The sequence below is a fragment of the Colletotrichum graminicola genome (genome assembly GCF_000149035.1).
Source record: "Colletotrichum graminicola M1.001 genomic scaffold supercont1.1, whole genome shotgun sequence".
Classification (NCBI taxonomy): domain Eukaryota; kingdom Fungi; phylum Ascomycota; class Sordariomycetes; order Glomerellales; family Glomerellaceae; genus Colletotrichum; species Colletotrichum graminicola.
Window position 1 is genome coordinate 1,540,108 of NW_007361005.1, and position 26,624 is coordinate 1,566,731.

Genomic DNA, 26,624 nt, shown 5'->3' on the forward strand with positions numbered 1-26,624 from the left:
GTAGAAAGAAGAGTTGCAGGCATTTGCTCGACACCTTGTATTATTAGAATTTTACCGCACTTTATCCTTCCTCGCGGATTACACACTGTGTCCTGCCATCAATGACAGGCAGCAGCTGCCGGTGTACAGACACCAAGACAACTGACCTGGGTAAGTTACGGAAAGGCAGGTAGATGCTGTTTCTCGGGCCGGGACGCAAGCTGTGAATGTTGCTGCTGCTGCTGCTGCTGCTTGCGTCGAGATCAGATGAGATATCACCTAGGTAGGCATGTAGGTAGGTAGTAGGCAGGTACCGTAGGTACTCAGATAGGCTAATGGACCCGACTGATAGGTTGTGGCTGGTCGTCCCCGCCCCCCTCCTTAGACTGCCTATAGAATGCATACCTACTACGGATACAGTACAGTACGTTGCTGACGGATTGAAGCCAAGCCTCGATCCGGCATCCCTGTCCTTGCACAGTTTCGAGGCTTCCTCCCTTCAACTTCGCGATGCTTTCGATCAACAGCGTGTAACCAAGACAGGCCAAACAGAAGACTCGGGCGAAAGGGTAAGCGGCAGAGGCCCGTCTCTCCCTCGAGCTGGTGCCGCAATATGCGTGATTGTTGGCACACTCGTCACACCACGATGGCATCATCAAATGGCAGCAACGGCCGAGCACCATCTCGACCTCGTTTTCAGTACAACCCGGGCCTGTGGAATGCAACTAGGTTTCTATGCAGGAACGCCATCCTAACAGGCATATACATGATGGACTACCGAGACTGTGCCGCAGTCTCGCAGAGGTCTTGACTTGTGGGTGGGGGACTCTGTGTCACCACTGGTGCCTTTGGTATTTCTCGCCGACCGTCATCGACCAAGCGCAAGCCCATACCATCTTGCCATGGTTACCGTGTTGTCTGATTAGACAAATGGTCGCCTATCTGTTCATCGTGACGCTTGCTTCCGATATGAGCTCATCAATCACTCCCCAAAGCTGGCATGGACGTTACCAGCGGTCTGGAAATGCTTGACGCGGGCTTCGGCGTGGTTCGGCAAACCTCTGCCCAACAACTGATGGCATGCCAATACGCGCCAAGGCAGTCGGCATTGCCAACTCGCCAGAACAACCCCGTCACAACATCGTCGCCGACGCTTAAACATGTCGTCGGACTTGACTCTGCAAATGCATCAATCACTCTCGGGCAGTGCTAGGTGGTGTGTTTTGGACGGCTCGCGTCATTTCGCCGGTCCAGCCGGTTGGTTTGATGGTCCCATTTCAGTATGGCGGCCTGCAAGCACTCACATCTAGCCTAGTGTACTTCTCATCCTCATCCCTGGGACCGGAGAGGCGAGAACAAAAAGAAATAACAATAATAATAATAATAATACCTAATCACAAACCCCGCGGTGACGGTCAAGATCGGATGGAGGTGCCTGCAGTTACAGTCACATTTGCAGCAGCATCTCCATATCTCAAGCCACGAGGCGTGATACGGCCGGCGAACTGCAGGCTGCGGGGGCCAGTCACCAAGAAGGAGCAAAGTCACGACTGTGATTATGACGGCGTTAGGTCCGTCACGTACGCGCCGTTGGCCCGGCCCAAGGCCCGTGTTCCTGGGGGGCCAATCAAGCGCACCTCGCAGGCGCTGGAACGCTTCGTGCATGGGAAGGCAGGCCCTGATTCGCAGTGGTTCCAAAATGCCTGCGACACCGGGCAATAGTGCATTGCCATTAATGAGCCGGAAGGCATTTGTACACACTTCGTATAAGCACGACGGCCGGGACAGGGTAGACTCGAAGGGCCTGTTGGGCCACTGCAAGATGGATGTGCGATCTGACCCGCGGCGCCCTGACGCTGGCTGCGACTTCTTTCTGGCCTCCCCACTCTCGAGTGAGAAAGGAGTCGTGAGTGCCCAGGCGTTCTCTTACACCCCCCCCGGAACGGGCAGTCGGATGGGATGACCAGACAAACCAGGGGTTTGCCTCCTCCTCCTCCTCCTGCAAGGCGAGGCCCGAGGGCATCCCAACATTCGATGCCGAGCACATTCACAACCCGGCATCTGGCGACGAGATATGCAAAGTGGTTCGATTTCGAGCAAAATCACTTGACGGCTTCACTCGATTAAGACAAGTTTGTTTCTTCACCAGGCGGAATACCTTGTCGAATACCAAAAGGAGGGATCTGCGCGGCTGCTTATAGTTTAGTATGTACGGATATATTGGGGGAAAACGGCACCGGGCGGGAGATTTTCTCTCTCTCTCCCTCTCCCCCTCCATCTATCTATCTCTCAGCCTCTAGCGCTGAGCTGTGTACCTACGCGAGAATATGTCACTGCGGCCAGTTCTGCGACGCACCGGTTGCACAATTTTCGTCTCTTCCAGACAAGAGGGCGTGTAAAAGTCGACCCAGAGACAGCAGACTCTCTTGCAAACAAGAGACAAGACATATTCCTACACCCCCCCCTCCCATGCCCAAGCCATTCGTTTCGAGCTCTTCACTCCTAGCAAGGCACCCCCCTCTCTCCCCCCCTTCTCCTTCTCTCCTCTTGGATGAGCGTCGACGGCAACAGGAACAGCGCACACCCCCCCCCCCCCCACTGGATCCTCCCTTCCCCTTCCCCTCCCCCTACTCCCCCCCCCCCTTCCCCTCTCCTGTGACTCGCAGCAGCTGGGCCAGCATCAGAGCACGAGCATCCTAAGCGTTTCCTGACGGACTATCCAACTTGGAATATCAATCACTGTTGAGTACCTTGCATGATATACACCCAGTCTTGCGGCGGCCCACAACCCGACCAGTCAAGTCCCCCATGGTCCCTCGCTGCAAGCACCAACTCGACTCTATTTTCTCTACCCTCCTTTCCGTAGACGCTGGCTTTTCGTCCTCGGTCCATTCATTCATTCTCTTTCCCTTCCTCAAGACTCAGCTGCAAGCCAGACCATTCCATCACTTTCTGTCCCCTTCACATCACACTTGCCTGCTCCCACGACTACATGCGAGTTGGGGATTCGCGATACGATAGCCTTCACCGACCTCGATCGAGCCCTGTCTTTTCTGACCCGCCAAACTACCCATAGTCGAACGACCGTCGGGGGTTTCGACTCTAATTAACGCACGACTCCAATCCGAGAAGAGCAGCTGCCGCCCGACAACGCAGTCTTGTGCACTCTTCGTATCTGCTCATCTCTCACACTATCCATCGCCCACCCACGCGCGCGCACACACACACACACACACACACGCACGCACACACCCACCTGCGCTGTCTTCTTTTCTCCCTCCCATCGTCACAGGCGGACAGACACGGAACACGGCTTGTCGGTCTTGGGCCATTTGAATTGTAACAGTCCAGACGTGAATAGCAAACACAACAACGGGCTGGCTTCGGAACCCCCCTTTGGCGCGTTGCCCGACTTACATATTACTACGGCCTAGTCCATCCACCCACCTTGTCCTCTCTAACCACTGGACACGACGCATCCAAGAAGGACCGTCCTATCCCCTCCCCTCCCCGACAACTTAATCCCGTTTCTCGACGCACAACGCACACAAACCCGAAACACCGTCCTCCTTTTTGGCAACTACTTCTGCTGGACAGGAACGCAAGAGAGGAAGAAAAGGCAACCTTAACCCGGAGTAACAGACTCCAACTATCTCATCATTGGGCGAACCCTCTTTCTCAAAGAAGCCTCTTCTCCCCGCCGTTGCATTGCCTTTTTCTGCACAAGATTTCGGCTACCGTCAGACGGGGCCAAGTATCGATCCCTGGTGTACCCGCCACGCGCCAAGATCTCCAGCTTGTCGCTGAGGTCCGAAGTGCATCCATTTCAGGCTCTGGTTCTATTGGAAGCGGGGGTAAGTACTCCAATCGTCATTTCAGTGGCGCCGAACACCGCACGACCGACAGACCGCCAACCATCTCCCTAAATAAGCCCTGGGGGACCCTCCCTAGCCGCCCGCAGCGCACTTTATTGTTGCTGTTCCGGTTCGCATCCCTCTTTTGGCTTTCGTTGTCGTTCCACGCCCACTGCACTGCACACCATCCCCACAATACCCGTTGCCGCTTTTTCGATCGCAGCAGCCACGGTCTGCTTGCGCAACATCTTCACCATCACGGCCTTTTCGCCTTTCTTCTCTATTGATAATTCTAGCCCGGTGACGCAATGTCATTGAAACAGGTACGTGCTTTGCCGAGGACCAAGTCCGCTCTTGACAGACCCGAGCCACTCGCTTTCGACGAGTACATGGTGGCTGACAGCTTCTCGCTACAGGAAATAGAAACGTGGGTGTCGGCCTTGGGCCGATACGACAACAACGAGTTCGATGAGGCCCTCAAGGATTTCGAGAAAATCTCTGACACGTCAAAAATTCTCTTCAACATGGGTGTCATTCACGCCACATTAGGAGAACACGAGAAGGCTGTACGTCGCGCCTCGCCCGCTATCCTGAGAGTTCTCGTGCTGATTTGAAACTAGGTTGAATGCTACCAACGAGCCATCAAGCTTGACCAGTACTTGGCCGTCGCCTACTTCCAGCAGGGCGTCTCAAATTTCCTCCTCGGCGACTTCGAGGAGGCGCTCGCCAATTTCAACGACACTCTTCTCTACCTTCGCGGAAACACAATGATCGACTACGCCCAGCTGGGACTGCTCTTCAAACTATACTCTTGCGAGGTCCTCTTCAATAGAGGCCTCTGCTACATCTACCTGCAACAGAAGGATGCTGGCTTGCAGGATCTGACATACGCCGTCAAGGAGAAGGTCGTCGAGGACCACAACGTGATTGACGAGGCCATCCGAGAAGAAGCAGAGGTAAGAACTGCTGCGTCCACCATCCCCCAGTAATCCTAACAACGATACCAGGGATACACCGTCTTTTCGATTCCCGTTGGCGTCGTCTACCGACCGAACGAAGCAAAGGTTCGCAACCTGAAGACAAAAGATTATCTCGGCAAGGCCAGGCTAGTCGCCGCCTCCGACCGCGCGAATGCTTTCACAGGCTTTGCTGGGTCCGAGATCAAGAATGTAGGCGGATCGGTTCCCATCCCAATCAGCTTCTGATGGAAATCAACTTGCTAATCAGAGACTTCTTGGTTTCCAGGCCGGCAAGAACGACGTCAAGGATGACAGACCCAGTGATAACATCTCCTTCGCCGCCACCAACCTAGTCAAACCTGGGTTGGCATCCAGAAGACAGCAATCCGAGCCGCCCAACGGTCGCGGTGTCTTTCCTCCCACGCCCCCACCTGACCAGGTCGAGGCCAACAATGGCGCCACCATGACTCGTGGACAGTCTGTTCGCAACGGGCCCAAGCCGATGCTTGCCAAGCTGAACATTGAAAACTCACGACCCAACGAGCGATACCAGAAGACGAGCAGCCCCAACGATCGGAGAGGACCCCCGGCCATGATGAGATCCGAGTCGCGGTCCGCTACGCCTAGTAGAGGATACTCTAGACGTGACCTTCAGATGCGTGGACGGCCGGCCGATGAGGAGGCGGAAGATGCGTACCCCGATGAACTGTACGATATGTACCAGAATGGCAACGGCAACAGCACAAGAACGAGCCGACAACCCTCCCGCCGTGGACCCCCGCAACGGTACATGGATGAAGAGGAGGACGGTTCCGATTATGGCTCCTTCGATGAGGGCGACTTCGAGATGGTGTCCAACAGACGCCCGGGCACAAACTCGATGTCTTCCCGTGGCGGTTCAAGGAGACCCGAAGTCCGCAAGATTCGTGTCAAGGTCCACGCCGAGGATGTGCGGTACATTATGATAGGCGGAGCGGTCGAGTTCCCTGACTTTGTCGACCGGATCCGCGAGAAGTTCGGCCTCCGCCGGAGATTCAAGATCAAGATTCGCGACGAGGACGTGCCAAATGGCGACATGATCACCATGGGCGACCAAGATGATTTGGATATGGCTCTCATGAGTGTGAAGAGCCAAGCCAGGAAGGCAAGGCAAGAAATTGGCAAAATGGAGGTAAGTCACAACCATATTCCCCTCGTGTCAGTTCATCAACGCCTCTAACTCTGTATCACAGATCTGGGTTCAAGAAATTTCGTAGACGATTATACCCCAACCAAGCCTTTGACGATGTAATGACCAATAACCTGCTCGCCCTGGGCCTGCAACCTTTCCTTCTTCATCTAGTACACCTTTTATTATCGTCACCATTTGTTGAACTTTCAGAAGGATCGGTTGTAGACAAAGGGCTTATAAAACTGTGGGATGTGAATTAAGGGGGAATCAGAGGAGGATGGATAGCAGCTCAAGAAAGAAAGAGCCAGACAGAGCTGGCTCGATGGCACACCACCCAACAGCCGCAGACGACCCACGATCATAGCGCTGCATTGTTTAGAAGACGGAACACGAGCCTCGAGAGGCGGTTGGCTTCGGCGATTACGGTTTTTCGTACTCCCTTACCTTTTACCCAACCCCCCCTTCTCTCTCTTTTTGGTCCGTCGTCGTAATTTCCATTTCGATTTATCATGTCTTTTCTTGCTTCTGCGCCCGTCTGTCACCTACAAACTCGTGTTTGCGAAGGGCGCAATACCAAACAATCTTAATGCACCTAGACCCATATAGCATTGCCCCTGCCGTCTCATGTGTGTATATGTTATGTATATGAATATGGACCTTTTGTAAGTCCATGGGAAGTGAAGGCAGCCAAAGAACGGATCGGCCAAGCATCATGGTTATGTTAGTGCAGATTGAATCATCAGGACAAATGGAATCCTACCCGCGTAGAGTTGTGTGCCTCTGGTGTTTCGGCTCATTGCCGCTTTGTTCATTGTGGGGCAATGCGATTGGTGATTGCGAAAATGTGATGTGGGTACATGGCGCTTTCGACCGAATCTGTCGAGTTGTGTCAAGTTCCTTGGCACACAGACAGTCTCAATACGAGAAGGTTCGCTTGACATGACCAAGTCTTGACTTCTGGGGCAGATGGCATGGTATTACGCTAGGCGAAACGCGCTGTCCGAGCACTATAATACACACCCACACAGGGAGAAAGAGAGAGTTTTATTCCTACAATATCATACGCCGACTGCTCCTGCGGCAAGTCAAACCAGACACCAACATCGTGTTCCTTCGGACAACCCCTCGGACAGCCGCTACTTCCCCCTTCCCCCGCTCTCGATTTTGGCGCCTCTGACAGAACGGGGAGACCGGAACTATGCATGTTGCATGCCGGCCAGCCACGTAGAGGTTACGAGAGCCAACGAGTGGGATAGCACTTGGGGGGGGCTGGGACAGAGCACAGCCGTCTTTCCTCGCTCAGCGGCGAGATACCCAACGTCCTTCATCTCACTGTTCGGCACAGAGCTCGAACCTCGTCAAGGTCTCCGCGCGCCCCAGTAACGCGAGCTGCAACTTGGCAGGCTTGGCGCCGCGGTTGTGGTCGCCCGTGAGGACGAGCCGCAGCAGCGCGTACGTCGCCTTGTTGATCGGCCTGGCGGGTCTCTCTGGGTCGACGGAGGCGGCGTGGCGCGCGGAGAAGTCGTTAATGACAGACTGCAGCCTGTCTGGAGCCCAGTCGAGCTCGTGGACGTCACGGAGGGAGGCGTGCAGGTCCGCGAGGAGGGCCGGGGGTGTGGCCGTGGTGTCCGCGAGGGAGAGGTTCTCGAGAGAGCGGGCGTAGGCTTGTGCTGATGGGCGAAGGAAGAGGGAGGGATGCTCGTGGACCAGGTCCAGGGGGTCGACAGGGGAGTCGGCGGCGAGGGTGCGGTAGATCTGGAGGAGGTGGGCGGGAGCTGTGGCTGGGGAGGAGAGGAGCGGGGTGAGGGAGGTGAAGTCTGCCGTTGAGAAGAAGTGTCTTGAGTTGGTCGGAGAGGTGAGGATCTCGGGCGTAGCAATTGTCGATGCGCCCTTGGGGGGCGAAGCATCTCCGGGAGAGGTGGGAGGTTCCGTCGGAGATGAGGGGAGGAGAGATGAGATGCGGGAAAGGAGACTGGTAGTGGGCGGGAGGAGGGCTTGCTTGAGAAGTTCCTCGTCGGCGTTCTCCTCGCGCAGGCGGTGGGTGAGGTGCTTGCGTTGGAAGACGGCGAGTTTGTCCGGGTTTGTCTTGATGTTGCCCTTTGTGAACCTGAGGGAGAACTGTAACATGATGTAAGTGAGAGACCGATCAGAGCTCCTTCGTCCCCCGATCGGAGACGGGGAAGACGCTGGCACATACTTTTTCAGCGAGCTCGTTTGTTGTGTAGAACACCTCGCCGCCCTTGGCGAGGTCCTTCTCGTTCATACTCCAGCCCAGCAGAGCGAGCCAGTTGTTGAGCGCGGAGGGAAGGATGCCCTTGTCGCGGTAAGACGAGATGTCGATGTCGTGGTTGCGCTTGCTGAGCTTCTCGCCATTCTGGGCGCAGAGCAAGCCGGCGTGGGCGAAAGTCGGGGGCTCCCACTTGAAGGCGTCGTAGAGAGCGATGTGCTTGGGCGTCGAGATCAGCCATTCCTGTGTCAGTGTAAGCTTTGCTCAGGGGTACGCGTAGAACAGAGGGGGCAAGAATGAAGGGTGACGAACAGCACCGCGGATGACGTGAGTAATCTCCATGAGGTGATCGTCGATCACATTGGCGAAGTGGTAGGTCGGGTACCCGTCACTCTTGACGAGGATGAAATCGTCCTCGTCTTCGTTCTTCTGGTAGTTGCCATAGACCCGGTCGACGAAGGACGGGCGGCCCTCGCTCCGGAAGCGTACGACGTGCTTCTCGCCGTTGGCGGCGCGGCGTTCGGCCTGGGACGGCGGTATGCCGCGGCACGTCCCTGGGTAGTGCGCGGAGCCGCCACCGTCGTCGAGGACCTGCTGCTTGTGACGCTCGAGGTCGTGCGCCGTGCAGAAGCAGCGGTAGGCCTTGCCCTCGTCAAGGAGCTGGGCGGTGTACTGCTTGTAGTAGTCCAGGCGTTTTGACTGCGGCGGGTTTAGAGAAGTGGTCTGACGACGATAGGGGCGATGAATAGGGGGTTTACTTGTTCGTACGGTCCGTAAGGTCCGCCGACGTCAGGGCCTTCGTCCCAGTTTAACTCAGCCCACTTGAGGTCTGCGAGTAGACGCTCGACGGCATCATCGACGATACGTGTCTTTGGGGTATGTTAGTTTTTAGCGTCTACCCGAAGCGACGAGTCTCGACTCACCCGGTCCGTGTCTTCAACCCGAATGATGAACTGCCCACCAGTAGCCCGTGCGATAAGCCAGTTGAAAAGAGCAGTCCTCAAAGACCCCAGGTGGAGGTATCCGGTGGGAGAAGGGGCGAAGCGCGTCCTGGCCGGCTTGTCGGGCAATTCGCGAAGCCTCTTGTCGGCCAGCGGCGGCAACTTCTTCCTCAGAGCTTGGAAACCGCCCTTTACAGATGACGAGTGCCATCTCGGGGTGCCCGCGCTTCGGCACCGGCCGCATGCAAGAAGCGAGCGCTGGAAAACGGGCCTGCCCTGTTGTCTCAGGGCTATTGTCGACATCTCATAGACATTTATCACGACGCTGCAATGTTGTGTCGTTGATGAAAGGACTTATTTGGGTATGAAATTTGTCGATGAGCTTCAGCCACGTGTGGCGCAGCCATCATGCATCAAGCGAGGTATTTCACATGTACTGGCTTACAAGTACAGTGCATCGCTCAATGCCGGCCTGGCAGACCGACCCATAGCCGTCAGGATACATTTCTAGCACTTTTCTGGCTCCGTGCGTTACAGATACGAGAAGATAGAGGCTGTACGTAAGAGGCCTGGCGCCTCGAGCGTACGTCCCTTTGTTGGTGTAGGAAATAGTGCTATGTCGTCCGACCGCTCTGTTGGAGACGAGCTCGGATGACACCGGTGGAATCTGAACAGCATGTCTAAAATTTTGCCAAAAGACTCGGGTCATTGTAGCTAAATTAGGAAAAAGTTTAGTATCTAGAAAGCTTTTCGAACTTGAGCTCGGTGCCCCAGCGGCCTCGTCATTAATGGCCTCTGGCTCATCGAGCGTCTTCCTTGCTGGGGAGAGTGGATGCGACAACTACATAAACTCTTGTCTGGAACAGAACACCCAACAGCCGTGCAACTAGCTGGCCGTAGCGTGTCTGGGCGTTGGCAAGGAAACTTACTGCAAACCCAACCAAGGCTTTTACAATCGCCAGGATAAATGAGTGTACAACAAATGGGGTATGTAAAATGGTGGCTGGGCACACCATGCTGATGAACAAGTGCAGGGGGATGGATAGGTTGGCGGGCCACAGAACGTGGTCCCAAGATTGATTACCTGATATCCACCACGCACTCCGAGGAGAGCCTGGGGTCGTTTAGGGACCGTAAGGGACCGCACGCCCCGTAAGGCACTGCATGTACACGTACCCCGCCAAACAAAGGGCCGCCGCGACAGGTACTCCAGACAAAATATTTTCAGGACTTCTCCACATCCCACCATTTTCACATCCCCAAAACACGCCTTGAAGGTCGAATCTCGAGCGAATCTTTAGCCCGAGTACCCTTCGAGAAGCCTCAAGCATGGACAGCGGTGGACCGAGCGCCGGTCCCGACATGTCGGGGGAGGAAGACATTGATCTCTACGGTAAGTCTCTGCTGATGGAGCCTAGGGAGGGTACTTGAGTTTCTCGCTGTGGATCACATCTGACGCATTCTTCCAGAGCTCCTTGGGATCGATAAGGATGCCTCGCAGGATCAGATTAAGAAGGCTTACCGCAAGGTTCGTGATACCCCCTGTGGTTGCGGCAACACCGTCGACGGCATCGCACGCTGCAACATCCTGTACTGACTAGTCATCTTCCCCCATTCAGGCTGCCCTTCTTCACCACCCTGACAAAGTCCCTGAGGACCGCAGAGAAGAGTCGGAAGCCAAGTTCAAGGCTGTCAGCCAGGCTTACGAAATCCTCAAGGATGAGGACAAGCGCCACCTCTACGACACCCATGGCATGGCTGCCTTCGACCCCTCGCGGGGCGGCCCCGGCGGTCCCGGTGGCGTCGAAGTCGACCTGAACGATATCTTGTCGCAAATGTTTGGCATGGGCATGGGCGGCCCTGGAGGTCCTGGCGGTGGTCCCAGAAGACCCCGTCGTGGCCCCGACGAGGACCAGCCCTACAAGGTTACGCTCGAGGAGTTGTACAAGGGCAAGACCGTCAAGTTTTCCGCAAACAAGCAGGTCGTCTGCGGCACCTGCAAGGGATCCGGCGCCAAGGCGAACGTCAAGCCCCAACAGTGCGAGAAGTGCCGGGGCGCCGGTATGACTGACGCCTTCCGCCAAGTCGGTCCAGGTCTGGTCCGCAAGGAGACTGTCATTTGCGACCGTTGCGAGGGATCCGGCAATTTTTACAAAGAGAAGGACCGCTGCAAGAAGTGCAAGGGCAAGCGTACGACGTCGGAGACCAAGGTTCTCGAGATCTACATCCCCAGAGGTTCTCAGAACGGCGAGAGGATCGTCTTGGAGGGTGAGGCAGACCAGCTCCCCGACCAGACACCTGGAGACATTGTCTTCCATTTGGCCGAGGAGCCCCACGACGAATTCACCCGCATTGGCAACGACCTGTCTGCCGAGCTGAACGTTACCCTTGCCGAGGCTCTTGGTGGCTTCTCCCGGACTGTCTTGACGCACCTCGACGGTCGCGGCATTCACATCGAGAGACCGCGCGGCAAGATCCTTCGCCCCGGCGACATTCTCAAGGTCCCTGGCGAGGGTATGCCTCACAAGCGCGGAGATACCAAGGGTGACTTGTACCTAATTGTCAATGTCGAATTCCCCGAGGATGGCTGGCTGAAGGACGACAAGGAGTACGATGCTCTGAACAAGCTCCTCCCGCCCCCGCCTCCGACAATTGAGGCCGACGAGGTTGACGAGGTCGAGTACGAGGAGGTGGATAGCCTGGACTCGGTAAGTTTCGACATTCTCTGAAGACGACGCAATTTTGACAGGCACTAACACTTGTCTACAGATGGGAGCCAACTCGGGCGACCCGCGGTTCGGCGGCGAATGGGAGGACGAGGAAGAGGATGACGGCCAGCCCCAGTGCCAGCCCCAGTAAGAAGACGCTAGGATGATAGAGGATTTTAGAGGACAGAGTCTTTGGGCTTGACGCCCTGAACCTCACGACAGACATGACGACCGGAACGGTGTAGGGTGACCATAGACAGGGATCGGAGAGGAGTTTTGTTTGTTAGGTTGGGCATCATCCCGCTCATGAATGAAAGGCAGCCCGCGAATGGGGCCACGTCGCTTCTCAATTTCCAAGAACTTGAGCGATCAACATAAACGATCATGGCACAGTAACAAGATGAATGGTCTCTAATGCTTCGCTTGGCTCGTCGTGCCCAGCAAGCAGATGACGCCAGGCCTGACATATCACCGCATCAATCAAAGAGATGTTTGTCGTCCTGGATGAAACCGTTTGTTACAGACGAGGATTATCACTTGTTGGTCCAAGTGTAGCCAAGAAAATAATAATGGTGACTCATTCAACAGAGGCGGTTGGAAGGGACCTTGATCGTTTGGCGTTGTGCTGTTTCGTTAGTGACAGGGAACCTAAGCTGGCAACTTCAAGAATGGCCAATCCCATATTGCATCCTATATAGTAAGTAAGCGATTACATGCACACAGATAAGGAACTTTAACACGTATAGATTATAAAGCTGAGTATCTGTGTACAAGATACAGCATCCAGTGATATGTTTGACTATAGAAATTGCATTAGTGCTACAATTTTATATATTCCCAGTTCTATCCCATATAGTATAGTGGTTAGTATACTCCGCTTTCATGCCTCTGCTAAGATCCGGAGAGTCCCGAGTTCGAACCTCGGTGTGGGAACTAGATTTTTGCTGTTCGCTGATGCTGGTCAGATGAGATGAAATGACCTTTTGCTTCGTCGAAAACGTCGGGTGAGGCACATAGTGGGCCAGTGGTCCGTTTCTTTTTTATTTATCCCTCGGCCCATCTCATTGGCCCCAAATCCAAAAGGCCCCAGCAGCACACAACACCCAAATCGCTAGCGCCCCTGAATGGACAGCGGGGTCCTTGGCTTTTCGGCTGGCCCCACGTGACTGCAAAAGCCCTGTGGCTCTTTCCCACACAACTTCATCAGCGAAAATCTTCAATTTTTATCTACCTCGACACCGACGACGAACAACCGCCCACTAACCGACAGCCAGAACAGCCGTCAAGGTGAGATTCAATCGCTGCTGCCGTCACGATCGACTTATTGTCGTTCTCTGGATTGATTGCTGACTTTGATTTATGTAAAGATGGTCGCCGCAAAGAAGCACGTTCCTATCGTGAAGAAGCGTATGTTTTTTTCCCTCCCATCAATCAGCCTTCACACTTCGGCCACCCCTCTACGACCCCGCGCTCCCGACAACCACAATAACGATACAAAACCACCGATGAACGATGCTTGGGATTTATGAACGAGAGGGTTGACGGATGTGATTTTGTATAGGCACGAAGCTCTTCAACCGCCACCAGTCGGACCGCTTCATGCGCGTTGACCGATCATGGCGCAAACCCAAGGGTATTGACAACCGTGTCCGCCGTCGCTTCAGGGGCAACACCCAAATGCCCTCGGTACGTGGAATACCTTCCTGCTGGTGCTAGACTATCATAAAGAGGAGGGACTTGTTGGTGGCAGACGACTATGGACAGAGGGGTTCTCGAGGATGAACAACTGCTGACCCAAGTTTACGTACTACAGATCGGCTTCGGTTCCAACAAGAAGACCAAGTACATGATGCCCTCCGGCCACAAGGCTTTCCTCGTCAGCAACGTCAACGACGTCAACCTCCTGCTGATGCACAACCGCACCTACGCTGCCGAGTGCGTACACCCCCTGCCCATTCCATATCGCGCTTGCTTCACAATATTGAGCCATGGGATGTCGATGATCCTGGCCAAATAACTAACCGGTTGTAGGATCGCCCACAACGTCTCCTCGAGAAAGCGTATCGACATCATCTCCCGCGCGAAGCAGCTTGGCGTCAAGGTCACGAACCCCAAGGCCAAGGTCACCACCGAGGTTTAAGCAAACAAAGCCAGGAATGGTGGCGTGGAATCAGCTATTCGGGGCGAAGGGGGTCAATGGTTTTGGCCAGTCACTTGCATTGTGCTCTCTCATATTCAGGGAACGGGAATGCATCGGAATACGGTTTCTGCTGCGGCGATGATTCAGGGCTGCGGCTTGGCATGGCTCGTACCGTTGTGCTAGGAAATACAAAAACAAAACACAACCGCAGCCACAACCCAAAAATTCAACGACTTGATGTTCTTTTCAGGGCGTGTTGTTCTCATTACTTACGTCTGATATTGACAAAGACACAAAAATGGCGTTGGATGGGGGGCAGGGAAAAACAGAATCCTTCATATGCTCGGCAATTCGAGAATATCACCAACCCGTTTGGCCCTGTTACTCGTCATCCTCCCGTGCACAAGTGAAGGACGTTAACAATGCCATGCACTAAACACGCTTGCCCACAAGATCTCAGACCGGAATTGTGAGAAGGGCATCTTGAGATAATAACAGTCTACATCAAGGAACTATCAAGCATTAGTCCTCCCGGTTCCTGTCAACTTTGGTCAATACGATCTGGTCTGTACGACTACATCACGTCCCTTCATATATTCCCACCATTGCCTACCACTCGAGCAACTTACCTACAACGTGACGACATGAAGGGCAGACGATCTGTTGTTCAGGCTACCAAGTGGAACCTGTTACGACACTCATCGGCAATGCGAGAAAGTCTGTGGAAATGCTAAGAATGTTGGTATAGTCTTTACCTTGGCCAAATGACATTCTGCTAGAATTGAGTCGACGACGAAGCAGAAACCATTGATTCCCTAGTTGTCACAATAGCCATCAACTTGGTACTTATGTGAAAATTTGATTATTATCTAGGTAAGTTGTTTCGTCATGCACTCATTTCCTTCGTACCGCATCACAACCCTCTCTCTCTCTCTCTCTCTCTCTCTCTCTCTCTCTCTCTCTCTCTCGTGCGCAACGATGTAGAGTACCCCATAAGGACAGGCACGGACAGGAAGGAAACGCTCGCTTTCCCATCCCTGAATCGCAAATAGAAACGCCTTGGCATCCCGTGAGCTCGCTGGAAGAAAAACGTATTGGAAATGTTGTTATTGGGGCTTGTGGTAGCGATCGGTGAGGCAAGGAAGACGCCCTTCACGCCCGCGCTGACTGAGCGATGATCCTCCCGTCGTCGCACCCACCGCCTCGGCCCTGGTGGGAAAGGCGCCTCGCCTATCTGAAGCAATGGAAACGGCCGATACGGAAGCGCCAAGGACCGCGGCGAACGCCATGACGGTCGGCATGGACGCTGGTGCCGAAGTTGCGGCCGCCGATGGGTTTGGAGTAGAAGAAGGGCATGGCTGCGTTTCGGTGGTTTATGTGGTTTGCTAGACGCAATGTCAGCACAAGGTTCGGATGTTGCGAAAGTTCCAAAGGCGCCGAAAGCTGGGGCGTGGATTGGGCGTGGGTGTTAAGGTTACCTTAGGTTGTGTGGTCGATTAGTACCTAGGTAGTAAAGCTTGTTCTTTGTAATGGCTTGGATAACGACTTGGATGGACTGGGCAGAAGCCAAGGTGGATGGGGTGTTGTCTTTTATATACTATGCATACCATACCATACGTGTTGGTGCAGTAGCGGTGACAGAAAGAGACTACCGGGGGTTTGGTTCAATAAGGTAATAACAACGAGCCAGCAGACCTCCCTTCGCTTTGCTTTTCCCTAACCTTTCTTACGATCCAATGGCATAAGGTCCTCAAACTTGGCTGGTAGGTTCTCGCTTGCTCTCCATGGCAGTGGTGTTGTATGCCAAGAGCTCGTTGAGAGGAAAGGTGACGTAGGGCGTGGCTGAGCAGCGTGTGATGTGCTTGCATGTTGTGGCTGGGGCGCAGTCATTTTTGGTAGTTATTGACGGAGGGCGCCGCGCCTTGGGCAGGTGAGCAAGGGAGCATCGGTGGTTGGTTGGTGGAAGTGCCCGATTCATATTTGGTCTCACCCAGGCTCAGATGGTCGATCATTGCTACGCTGCCTACCTATGAGGTGGTTCTGGACCTCCTACTGTGGCTGACGTGGCGTTGAGAATCGAGTATGATGCTTATACATCGTACTACGTTATGTTCTCCGACAGTATTAGAGTATTGTTGTGTATCCGTATCCGTACCTGTGCGACCTTAAGAGTGACCGCCTTGGATACGTACCTTAGTCGATTGTGGCTGCGGGAGGGTCCGCTGAATTGAGGTAACCGGGAAATGACGTGCGGCGAGCTCGCTAAGGTGCAAACGATCGATCAGTTGACAATGAGATTGGACAGACCTTCCCTTCCTCAATATCGTTTTTTCCTTGCAGCGTTATTCTGCTTTTCACAAGCATCACTATTGGGCTCCAAGTGTTGGAATTGGACATAGGAACACTGGTCCGGACCACAGCTCCCCCCCTGCTCAGGGCTATCAAATATGAAAATTGTTTGGCAAAACCGTAACCATACTTCGACGTGATGCTTTTGCTCTGTCCACCACTGCTCTTATCGCCGCATGCCGCGCTTGTGTGGTTGGTCCACCGAACCTGGCGAGGAAGGCACCACTTGTCCAAAGAAGGTTGCACAGCCGGTAACCAAATATGGTTTCGCATGCATAATAAACGGCAAACAAGAGTCGTCCACTGTACTCACTACCGCCCGAATGCTGATATCCACAACCCACGGGGCGGATATGGTCTTGGGTTGCCTCTTCCACGGTACTACCTGAGCCATTCGCAGAGGTATCAGTTTAGTAACTCGGTTCAAAACCAGCGACAGTACGGCTGGCATATGTCTCAGTAAAAGTGCGTCGGGACCATGCGCTCCCCGCCGAGCTAATTACCTTCCACGGCCAGAACTTACCCTTCTGATTTCTCGATAGTAAGTTATTTCTCTCATGAAAGCATGTACGTCGAATCACATCATTTCGTCTTATGGCTTGGTTTCTCCACATAATTTTGGCATATTTAGAGACAATCATATGATGTCTATTTTGACCGCAGCAAGGGACCGCCCACGGACAATGCCAACTAGTACGGACTACCCGAGTGCATTTCGAGTCGTATCAGGCAATCTTATCGGCAAATTGAGGTTGGTAGCTCTCTTCTAGCAACTGATGCTTTGCGAGAGAAACATTGCATTATACTAATACTATCGTTGTGTGTTTTGGTATCATCACGAGTAAGTTACTTTCCAATTCTGCCTACGACATCTACCCGCCTCTTTCTGTAACGCCATCGACGTCTTCATCGTGGGCGAATGACTGGCTTGGTGCGGCTTTTCCATGCAGTCGCAAAGCCATTGAACTTCAAGTCGTATCATCACGGCTGCGCCTGATGGAAGCCTTACCGTTGCATATCAACTCAAGCAGCGCTTACAGTCATGTCGAAAGTCATCAAGATGTCATTCCGTACGGAAGCAGTGATGTATACGGTCCGTACGTCATGGAACTTGGATGCTCCCCCCCAATAAACTTCGTATGAGACTCAAAGCACAAAGACTTCCCTCTTCGCTACAAACAATATAACAATCCATGGTGACACAGGCCATATCAACCACCCTAAGCATTCGAGTTCTACCGGACTGGGCCGAATGCTGTTCATCTCGGGCCGGAGAGCGGGGGTGGATTGCCGTAATAAGCTTTTCATCCCTATGGTTGCTAATCCGAAAACGTCCACATCCAGATGTGAGACACGGTTTTCGTATGGATGGAACCGACTATTAATGAAGCTTCATGCTGACTACTAAGACATGTTTTCGGGATGGCAATGATCCTCCCCTATACATCAGTGTGATGCCATCAGACATTCTCAAAGTCCGGACATGATGATAGTCTCGTAGCTGTGTATTGCGTCATGTTAGATACTTCATCAGTGAAGACACAAATTACCGAAGGGGTTATCGCTAGATCACCCCAACCACGAAGCGGAAGACAAAAGTCACTCATGCCTAAGCTTCAGCCAAGGAAAGTGTGACAAGACTTTCCAAGTTTCTGTATGTTACGAGGTTAAGACTACCTAAGATTTTGTCCAAGGAAAAAAGAGTAAATCAAGCTGCGGGTTCCCTTGACCCAACAAGAGCGTCTTCACAGAGCCGGCGGCCAGCGAGTAACGCCTACAGTCTCAACATCGCAGTCCGCCACCTCGCTAGTGTCCTTACGGTCGTTCCGTAACACGTCAGAATATCCTCATGACTTCTTCTAGATTAGTCCGATTTCCTGTTCACAGTAGCGATCAGTAGTCTGGCTAGTATGATACAGCATGTACAGCGCAGATGGGCTAATACATACAACGTTGTACATGATGAATTTCACGAGCTATGGTAGCATGTTACGGCTAAGGCTCGTTGATTTCAGATTCTTGACCCACGTGAAACTGAAAGCATCTTGATGATGATGCTGTAAGAAAAGAGCTTTACTTTCCGAGCAAATTACTCTACAAGTATCCCCTCCAAACCGTACTTCAGTCATCTTGCCCGAAGACTAGCATGTCGACGTTTCCAGCAATGTCTTAGGGTGGGAGAGTTGATTTCTAACCGTTTATAGTGTCATGCTTGATGCTGCCTTTCCTGTATAGAGACGAGCATGGCCCTAGGGTTAATTACTTTCCCCTCTAACTCCGCGTGAAGATCTTCGAACATCGCCTTGGCCACTTCGAGTATCTCGTTTCCGTCATTGATCAAGTAGAGGCTTGCACGAATGCAGACATGACCAAAGCATCAACAACGTAAGTCTGAATTGACAGCAGGAGTTAACTTGAGTTGAACTTGCATGACAAACAAGTCTCGTATCCGGATATGGCTTCTATACGCGAAGGCATCTAAAGCATCTGTCCAGCTCGTCCTCCAACCAGCCTTGCGCTGCATATAATAACCTCCCTTACTTCTGATCATCATTTTGATTTCCTTCACTCCTCGCAACATAACACTATCATCAACCGTATATTGCCGGCATATTTCGTTTCTCAACATATCAACGTTTCGCTATAAAATCTGTCAAAATGCAAGCCAGGATTCTTCCCGCCATCCTCACAGCCCTCTCTCTCACCTCGGTTGATGCTGCGATCCTTCCTAGAGCTACCATTACTCCAGGCGTCATCGTTCTCCCCGAGGTCGTCTTCAACCCCTCTGAGCTGTTCGATCCCGCTTATACAGCTCTCAACATCTTCCGTAACGATCTTTTAAAGACAACAACACTCGTGTCCGACCTTACTCGCACCGCCGGCACGACCGTTAAGGATGTAAGACACCAATTTTCAGCCTGGAAACACCTCACCTAGTTCACAACGTACTAAACAACGGTCGACAGAGAACCGACCAGGTCAATGCTGTCATCCGCCAAGTGACCAGCAACACCAACAACATCCGCACTAGAGTCGGGTACATCATCGGTAACCTTCAGGGCGTAGTCCCCTCCGGTATCCCTGCTCCCACTGGCACAGCCGCCCCGCCCGCCGCTCCCACCGCCGAGGTGTTCCAAGTCGCCCAAGACGTAAGTCTTTACTAATTTAGAACTCCACGTGGCCAAGTCATTGACGTGTAAACGGTATAGATCGTCCGTCAGGCTCAGGCCCTGGCAAGAACCGCCACCTCCCAACTCCAGTCGCTCCAGACCCAAACAGATGCCGTGGTCGATGCTACTGGCAAGGCGGCTTACACACTTGCCTTCACCCAGGCAAAGCTTGCTCTTGACATTACCCTCACCACCGTTGCAGCCACGGCCAAGACTATCATTGACGCTGTAGCCAACAGTGTCGACAACGTCAATGGCATTGCTGAGCGCGTCCGCAACGTGAAATTTAAGCTGGACCCTGTGCTTGTCATTGGAGTCACACCTGATGTGACCTTTTAAGATTCCGATATAATTGGTGGCTTCCTGGCTTCGGTAACATCGGTCCCGGATGACCTCAGGTACTGCTAGATTTGAGCTTATGGTAGTTAGGCTGCAATCAGGCAAACATGTTCACAATATTTTGCAATGATATGGTGGTACTAATTAATGGTATTGGCATGTGTATGTTGATTGATGACTGGCCAGGCAGTATATGAAGGGCGGTTAGGGTCTATTGGTTCTCACAAGAATCGTATCATTTTAATATTAGTCTCATCTTAACCAGACTTCTGAGTGCGAGAACAGTTGAATTATAAATTCCGCGTTCATATTGTGTGCCAAGTGTTAAGCAAAGCATCATATGATTTCAATAACCTTTGTTGCTGAGACGGTTGTTAAATAGTCTGCAAGTTAGAGTCTACATCTTATATCCATTCCATTAAAGATTCCACAGCTGTTCAAAAAACATCTCATTTCCGGATTGGAAGACAGCAGGTAAGTGCCACCACCCCCATCTACATGCATTTGTTGCCACAACAGTCCAATATAGTTAACTTCAGCTAACCATACTCCCACATACGACCATACCCATTGGAAAACTCGGGATCCCGTCCGCTCTCCCATAGATAAGCCAATGAGGGCCGGATTAGTAGTTGGGTCGGTGACGACCAGCGAATACCCGGTGTTGTATGTTTTTTGTTTATTACTGACTATACCACACAAATCAGGTCGGTAACAACCAGTAACCGTCCTGACAATCATTATCTCCAATAACTACTGCTTCATACGTCTTTGAATTGTTTCTTATATATATAGTACTTTAATATTAGTATAAAAATATCTGATCCTGTCCTTCCGCTGTATCAGAAAAACTTCGTTTGCAGAGTCCGAATTTCGCCGCCCAGCTTGCGGGTTGTTGGCATGCCGCACACTGACAAGTTACAACATGGGTACAGCTGCTGCTTGCTGAACATGCATGTCTGCGGCAAAGGGCTTATTACACTGTGATTGCTGCTTACGCGACTTCCTAAAACAATTAAAACTAGTGATAATCCTATCACAAGGCTACATTGCCCCCTGCCTATTACCCATATAACAAATATATGATAATAGTCACACAGTGAGAATTATCCAAGCAATTCATCCCGCTTGCCGAATGAAAGCCCATGGGTTATCAGGTCTTCTTCTGACAGAAACCACAACCTTACAGTCTGTCCCCTTCCCTTCAACATCAACCAAGACCCTGCCCTCTTTATATCTCGCCCGGGCGCCATCTCGTCCAGCATACACGACTTCTCCATCGAGCTCGACAACCTTTCCCCGAGCTCCCACAGGAACACCGACAACCCCCCTCGAGCCCTCTGCCGCTCTCACCTGGATCCTGACATCTCCGTCCCCGCCTTGCTCCCACTCAACCCGAATTCCTCCGCCTCTCGGCGTTGGCACAACCCCCCGCGCCCACCTTAGCCCCGCCGTTTCCGGCGCGACGCTCCACGTCCGGAACCCGGGCTCCGTCGGCTTCACACCCAGCACCCACCCGCTCATCAGCGGCACCAGCCCTGTGGCCCACCCATGGGCCATGCTCGTGTAACCATCCTCGTACGGCTTCCCTTCAGGCCCTATTCCCTCCCAGAACGTCACGCCCGGGTCCTGGCGCGACATCCAACCGTACAACCTCTTCATCTCCTCGATGGCGCTATCCCCCGCCCCAACCATGAACCGCGCCGCGAGTTCAAAGTAGGACACAAACGCGTACACTTTCTGGCTGAACCCCTCATTCACAGCGTCCGAGTCGTAGAACGCGTTCCCGTACGGCCTGGCCGCGACGCGCGAGTAGTAGTCCAGCATCCCCCTCGCCTTCTCCTTATCCACCACGTCCGCGAGAATCGCAATGCTGTTCCCGTCCTGCGCGTGTGCGTCCATAAACTGCCCCTCGTTCGTTCCGTCCCAGAACGCGCCGGCCTCCTTGTCAAAGTTTCTTTCCCCCAGCGCCTTCGCAACCTCGTCCGCCCGGCGCCTCCACCGCTCCGCGTCTCCATCGTTCTCGGCCTCGACCGCCATCTCCGCCGCTCTGCGCAGTGCGAGTACGTACAGAGCGTTATAATATGTTACCGGTCCCTGTCGCGGCACGAATGCATAGTCACCGTACCCGGCCGTCCCGTTCAGCCCTTTAGTCACGAGTCCCGTCGCCGGGTCTGTGACAGAGGGATACCAGCGGTCCAACACGGCGACAAGGTTGATGTAGTATGTCGAGAGGTATTCCAAGTCGCCCGTATACCAAACGTAGTCGTGACTGCAGACAACCCACCAGAGGGGGTAGTCGAATAGGGGGAGCGTGTAATTCATACTTACAGATGTCAGCATTTCAAAGCCCTTGCGGAAGAGCTTATGGGAAAGAAAGAAAGAAAGAAAGAAAGAAAGGAACTCACATACTCGCCGGCGGAATCCATCCGTCACCCCTCTGGTGCACCGCCAGATCTGCCAACACATTCCCACTCGCCTCGCTCACCGTCCCCTTTCCATGCGAAACATAGCCCGTCAGCGCCGCCACCGCCAGATCTCCCACGTACGGATCCCGATCCCTCTTTGGCGCGTCATGGATCACAAGTTTGCCCTCGAGCGTCTCGCTCCCCGCGCCCCGCGGCTCCGCATCCTCGGCGGCGCGGAATGTATCGACACAGAGGTCATTAGTATAGACCCCGTCGAACCACCACCGCGTCAGGTCCTCGTCGCTGCACTCGAACCACCCGTTGAAGTGTCGGGAGTGCCGTGAAACGCTGAGAGGGCGAGGGAGAGGTTGAAGATCTCGACGCGGCCATGGGGGGTGGTGTACGGCTTGTCAGAAGGGAGGGCATCGAGGTAGATGCGCAGGTAGCGAAAACCATGCAGACCGTCTGCGCAGACTTGTCCCTTACCGTCGGCGGCGCCGCGGTGCTGGCAGCCGTGATTTGCAGTCCAGACGTAAGGGTCTTTCCGGACCGCGATCTGGTCGCTGCCCGGGGTGATTGTGTCGCCGTTGTAGGAGCGCGAGAAGTCGCTGACATTACTCAAAAACCGTAACGTCTCTGAGAAGGCGAGTCGTATACCAGGCCTTTCGTTGTTCATATCTCTGTCAATATCTGCGTCCTTATCCTCGCTGGGCAAAGCAGAAGTCGATGATCCAGCGAAGGAAATCGACAAGATCCCAACGGTGTTCTGACCGAAGTCGACCGTAACAGATGGAATTTCGTCCCCTTTTCTCGGACGATACAATATCGTCGGACCACCTTCTCCCGTGACGAGACCAGAAGGGTTTGCCACAGTGCCGCGAGTGAGATCCGACACGACCCTAACGGGCAGGATCGTGCTGGACTCGCTGGCCCGGACATAGCGGTGCCAGTTGACCTCATACTCGGACGAACGGGCTTCACGAAAGGAGCCACTCCAATTGAGAGGAATGGGGTTCCATTGGCCCGTCATAAGAGCAAAGATGCTCGTCCACAGGCCACCCATTGCCAGCCCTGTTGACGATAGGGAATGAGAAGCGTCAGCTGCGAGTGTTCTTTGCCGCCTGCTAAGAGCGGGTTATATTGGTCAGCCCGCGTTAGAGTGGCTGATATGAGGTTTTGTTGAGCCGAACGAGCGGCTTGCGTGAATGGATGGTGGCGAGGGAGCGGAAACTGAAGTCGGCGGCGGGCGGGAAAGCGGGGTCCCGGCGTTTTCCCAGATCGTCCGATCGGCGAACGGCAGTTGGCCGAAAAGCCAAACCCACAACACCGGATACCTGCAGATCGCATCCGGTGCTTACGTATGGTCCGTTGGCGTGGACCAGTCTGGGACAGTAGGCTTGTCTTCCTGACATGTTAAGCCGCGCATTCCACCTAGCATTGAGTACAATGTAGCATTGCTTATGATGCCTCTTTACACCTCGACTTATCACATCACAGCTGCAGTAACAGCATGAATAGCTGATCCAGTGTCAAAAATAGACAACCCAGTGGTATTAGACAGCGCTGCATCTCATACTCCAGCGGCTCGGAAGCCACTATGCAAAGTGTTCATGCCTACCGCGACGCACAAACAAGCGTCGTAATACTAAACAAAGAAAGAAAAATAGCGCCCAGCAGGTGGGTAGTCGCCGAGCCTCACCCGCGAGGCCTTGGTATGTCCACGCATCTCAAGGACAAAAAAACAAAAACAAAAAAAAGGCAAAATCCGCGCAAAGTATCCATGGCGCTAAGGTTCATATCAGCGGCCACGTATCAGTCGTCCATCAATCCCGTTTTCCTCTCAACCCATGTACCAGGACGCCGACAAAAAGTCAAGAAGGTACTGTACACAGCCGCTCTATGTAAAACATAATGCTCGTAAAGGAGGCCTTATACAGTGCCTCGAAGTCTTTGCTTGCGTGCTAACCAGTCACCAAGCATGTTGTCAAGTTGCTATGGCATGTCAGAGCGTGAACATTTTCTGTACCTGAGATCTGTACTTACCGTTGTAATTTCCGCCAACTTGGCGTTTTGTTCACGGAACAGGGAACCTGCGACGGGGTGTTCCGGTCCAGCAGGCGGCACATCGCTCTTGTCGTAAACCACAACCAGCATGTCCCGGATGTCCGAGCTCGAATCGAAAAAGGCGCGAAGCTTTGTGTCGTTCCAGCTACTGCTGGAGGTGCTTCCACCTGTCGAGGTCGAACTAGCCGTCATTGAATCTTGCGCGCGATGCCTACCCGCTTCCTCGGCCTCGATGAGCTCCGGTGACGGCGATGTGGAGTGGCCTTCCTGGCTTGAAGTATCCACCATGAGTGCAGGTGGGTTGTTCGGTGTGATGGGGGAAACTTGCACAGGTGACTCAGAAAGACGGTCCTTTTCTCGTTCTGCAGCAGTGGGCTGAGAAGGTTGGGGCTGCGCGAGAATGACAGTCTGATCGCTTTGAGCGCTCGCACCGCTCCGCGTGCTCATGTAGCTGTCAGGGAAAGCTCCAGGCAAGGGTCGGTCTGTTTTCTCTTCTTTTGTAACCTGCTCGGCTAGCTGCTGCACCGGTGGCTCGGTGGAGGCGGGCTCCGCCTCCTCGCCAGAGGAAGAGTCAAAGTCATCCAGTTCCACTCGAGACTTGGCCTTGATGACCTTCTGAGGCTTATCGCTACCACCAGTCCGCGAGGGAATAATCTTGGACAGCGACGAATTTCCTTGCGGTGTTGAACGGGTCGTCTCGGGGGACTTGATGCGTTGCTGTTGAGCTGCGACGTCTGTGTCTGACGAGTCGTCCTCAACGATACGCATAGAGGCAGGGGGGACATGCGAGACATTGTTGGGCCGTCCTTCTGACGAAATGAACTCGGAGAGTTCCCGGGTGGCAGATTTCTGCGGCGTGCTGGCGGCTCCTGACTTCCTTGAAGGCGAAGGTTCCACCCGCGGTTGTTGCTTCTGGAGCTTGCTGGTGGTGTTCCGCTGCGGACCATCTCCTCTCGGTGACAGCGGCTCCTTGAGTTCCTCCTCTTCGCGGTCTTGGGATTCCGTAACAATATCCATCGATCGCTTGCCAAAAGACTCGTCGTCGTCATCGGTAGATTTCTTCTTGTCCTTACGCGAGAAGAAACTCCGGATCGTGCTGGTCTTCTTATCCTTCTCCTTCTTGTCCTTCTTCTTCTTGTCTTCCTTCTTGTCCGGTTGCAGTTCCTTATCAATCTTGTCCAGGCTCGGCCTCTGCTTGACCTGAACACTCTCCGTAGTCGAAGGTCGCGAGCCGCTATCGTCACGAAGCAGATTAGGCGTAAGCGTGATCTTCTTGGTCTCGACCGTTTCGTCCTTAAAGAAAGAGTCGGTATTCCTAACGGTACCGTTTCTCGATCGGCTGGGGCCTTCGGGCTTCTCAAAGATTTCGCCGCTGTCACGTTTTGAATCATCTTCAGATGCCTCCTCTGCCTTTGCTGGTTCCACAGTCTTGACCTCTTTCGTTGCTCGAGGTTTCAAAGGCTCCACCTTGGCCGTATCGTCATCCATGCGCTCCTCTGTCGATTGACGGGTTGTTGACTGCTGCTGCTGCTGTTGCTGTTGAGCAACCTGTTGTTGAGAGATGAGCTCGTCCGCATCCTCCTCATCCGAAGAGTAATCGTAGTCTGAGTAGTCGACAAAGGTAGGGGCGGCGAACGCGACTGTCTTCTTTTTCTTCCTCAGAGCAGTCTTGAATGTGCTCTTGGACTTCTCTCCAGCCTGATCTCCGAGCATCGTGGCAGAAAGCTGATCTAAGTCAGAAAGGTTCATCTCTTCCATGGAGGGAGCGACTACGTCAATGTTCCTGTGCTTATTCAAGCGCGCCAACCTCTCGGTTGGGGTCTCAATGTGCTCGGCAGGAAGGTAGCCTGAAAAAGCCACGTTAGAAACGGCCTCCATCGGAGACGAACCAGGGAGCGTACCGATACTGCTATCCTTCACAACACGCACCAGCCACCAATAGCTGTTGCTGTCGTCCAGCAACACCATCGTGTCGCCTTTGGTGGCATTTGCTTGGCCTTCGACGGTGGCGACAAAGGTATGTAGCGCGTAGACGAACTCGAAATCGATATCCTCTGCTTCGTGTAAGCACTCGTAGCCCCAGCCGCAGACAAAATATCTAGAATCATCAGGAAGAGAAACGGCGTCATCATCATCATCATCATCATCATCGTGGATCGAGGGTTCGTAGGGTGCCATAAGCGGAATGCCGTCATCGTCGAGTCCACCAACTGCCTCGTCTCTCTCTGCCTGCTCCATCTCGGCACGTCGCTGCGCAAAATCTCCGGAGCCTGGTACCTCAGCGCTGCGGAGACGAAGCGGGCGAACAATGATCG

The 26,624-nt window shown here is 53.4% G+C and overlaps 9 protein-coding genes and 2 non-coding genes across 11 annotated transcripts; 6 read left to right on the forward strand and 5 right to left on the reverse strand.

Annotated features, from left to right (window-relative positions):
• Positions 1–4,141: 4,141 nt before the first annotated feature.
• GLRG_00411 (tetratricopeptide) lies at positions 4,142–6,048 on the forward strand (the record flags this gene model as incomplete). The annotated part of the gene is made up of 6 exons (XM_008091096.1): positions 4,142–4,156; positions 4,250–4,399; positions 4,454–4,789; positions 4,841–5,002; positions 5,079–5,963; positions 6,025–6,048. The coding sequence occupies 6 exons, from the start codon at positions 4,142–4,144 to the stop codon at positions 6,046–6,048; spliced, it is 1,572 nt and encodes a 523-aa protein (XP_008089287.1).
• Positions 6,049–7,292: 1,244 nt separating this feature from the next.
• Positions 7,293–9,434, reverse strand: GLRG_00412 (tRNA synthetase class I; the record flags this gene model as incomplete). Its single annotated transcript, XM_008091097.1, has 5 exons — positions 7,293–8,081; positions 8,161–8,433; positions 8,503–8,889; positions 8,949–9,059; positions 9,114–9,434. 5 exons carry the CDS (start codon positions 9,432–9,434, stop codon positions 7,293–7,295), a joined length of 1,881 nt encoding a protein of 626 aa, XP_008089288.1.
• A 1,059-nt stretch (positions 9,435–10,493) lies between these two features.
• Positions 10,494–11,990, forward strand: GLRG_00413 (DnaJ domain-containing protein; the record flags this gene model as incomplete). The annotated part of the gene is made up of 4 exons (XM_008091098.1): positions 10,494–10,524; positions 10,601–10,659; positions 10,751–11,839; positions 11,901–11,990. The coding sequence occupies 4 exons, from the start codon at positions 10,494–10,496 to the stop codon at positions 11,988–11,990; spliced, it is 1,269 nt and encodes a 422-aa protein (XP_008089289.1).
• Positions 11,991–12,685: 695 nt separating this feature from the next.
• GLRG_13014 lies at positions 12,686–12,772 on the forward strand. The gene has a single exon. It is a non-coding gene; the product is annotated as a tRNA-Glu (tRNA).
• A 434-nt stretch (positions 12,773–13,206) lies between these two features.
• Positions 13,207–13,979, forward strand: GLRG_00414 (ribosomal protein L32; the record flags this gene model as incomplete). The annotated part of the gene is made up of 4 exons (XM_008091099.1): positions 13,207–13,246; positions 13,401–13,525; positions 13,653–13,774; positions 13,871–13,979. The coding sequence occupies 4 exons, from the start codon at positions 13,207–13,209 to the stop codon at positions 13,977–13,979; spliced, it is 396 nt and encodes a 131-aa protein (XP_008089290.1).
• Positions 13,980–15,209: 1,230 nt separating this feature from the next.
• Positions 15,210–15,335, reverse strand: GLRG_00415 (uncharacterized protein; the record flags this gene model as incomplete). The annotated part of the gene is made up of 1 exon (XM_008091100.1): positions 15,210–15,335. One exon carries the CDS (start codon positions 15,333–15,335, stop codon positions 15,210–15,212), a length of 126 nt encoding a protein of 41 aa, XP_008089291.1.
• A 3,651-nt stretch (positions 15,336–18,986) lies between these two features.
• Positions 18,987–19,837, forward strand: GLRG_00416 (uncharacterized protein; the record flags this gene model as incomplete). Its single annotated transcript, XM_008091101.1, has 3 exons — positions 18,987–19,226; positions 19,295–19,477; positions 19,538–19,837. The coding sequence occupies 3 exons, from the start codon at positions 18,987–18,989 to the stop codon at positions 19,835–19,837; spliced, it is 723 nt and encodes a 240-aa protein (XP_008089292.1).
• A 557-nt stretch (positions 19,838–20,394) lies between these two features.
• GLRG_12503 lies at positions 20,395–20,510 on the forward strand. Its single transcript, XR_001139435.1, has one exon. It is a non-coding gene; the product is annotated as a 5S ribosomal RNA (ribosomal RNA).
• A 446-nt stretch (positions 20,511–20,956) lies between these two features.
• Positions 20,957–22,162, reverse strand: GLRG_00417 (alpha-L-rhamnosidase; the record flags this gene model as incomplete). Its single annotated transcript, XM_008091102.1, has 1 exon — positions 20,957–22,162. The coding sequence occupies one exon, from the start codon at positions 22,160–22,162 to the stop codon at positions 20,957–20,959; it is 1,206 nt and encodes a 401-aa protein (XP_008089293.1).
• Positions 22,163–22,534: 372 nt separating this feature from the next.
• Positions 22,535–23,308, reverse strand: GLRG_00418 (uncharacterized protein; the record flags this gene model as incomplete). The annotated part of the gene is made up of 1 exon (XM_008091103.1): positions 22,535–23,308. The coding sequence occupies one exon, from the start codon at positions 23,306–23,308 to the stop codon at positions 22,535–22,537; it is 774 nt and encodes a 257-aa protein (XP_008089294.1).
• An 866-nt stretch (positions 23,309–24,174) lies between these two features.
• Positions 24,175–26,547, reverse strand: GLRG_00419 (SH3 domain-containing protein; the record flags this gene model as incomplete). The annotated part of the gene is made up of 4 exons (XM_008091104.1): positions 24,175–24,237; positions 24,289–26,034; positions 26,083–26,156; positions 26,211–26,547. 4 exons carry the CDS (start codon positions 26,545–26,547, stop codon positions 24,175–24,177), a joined length of 2,220 nt encoding a protein of 739 aa, XP_008089295.1.
• Between the last annotated feature and the right edge of the window lie 77 nt (positions 26,548–26,624).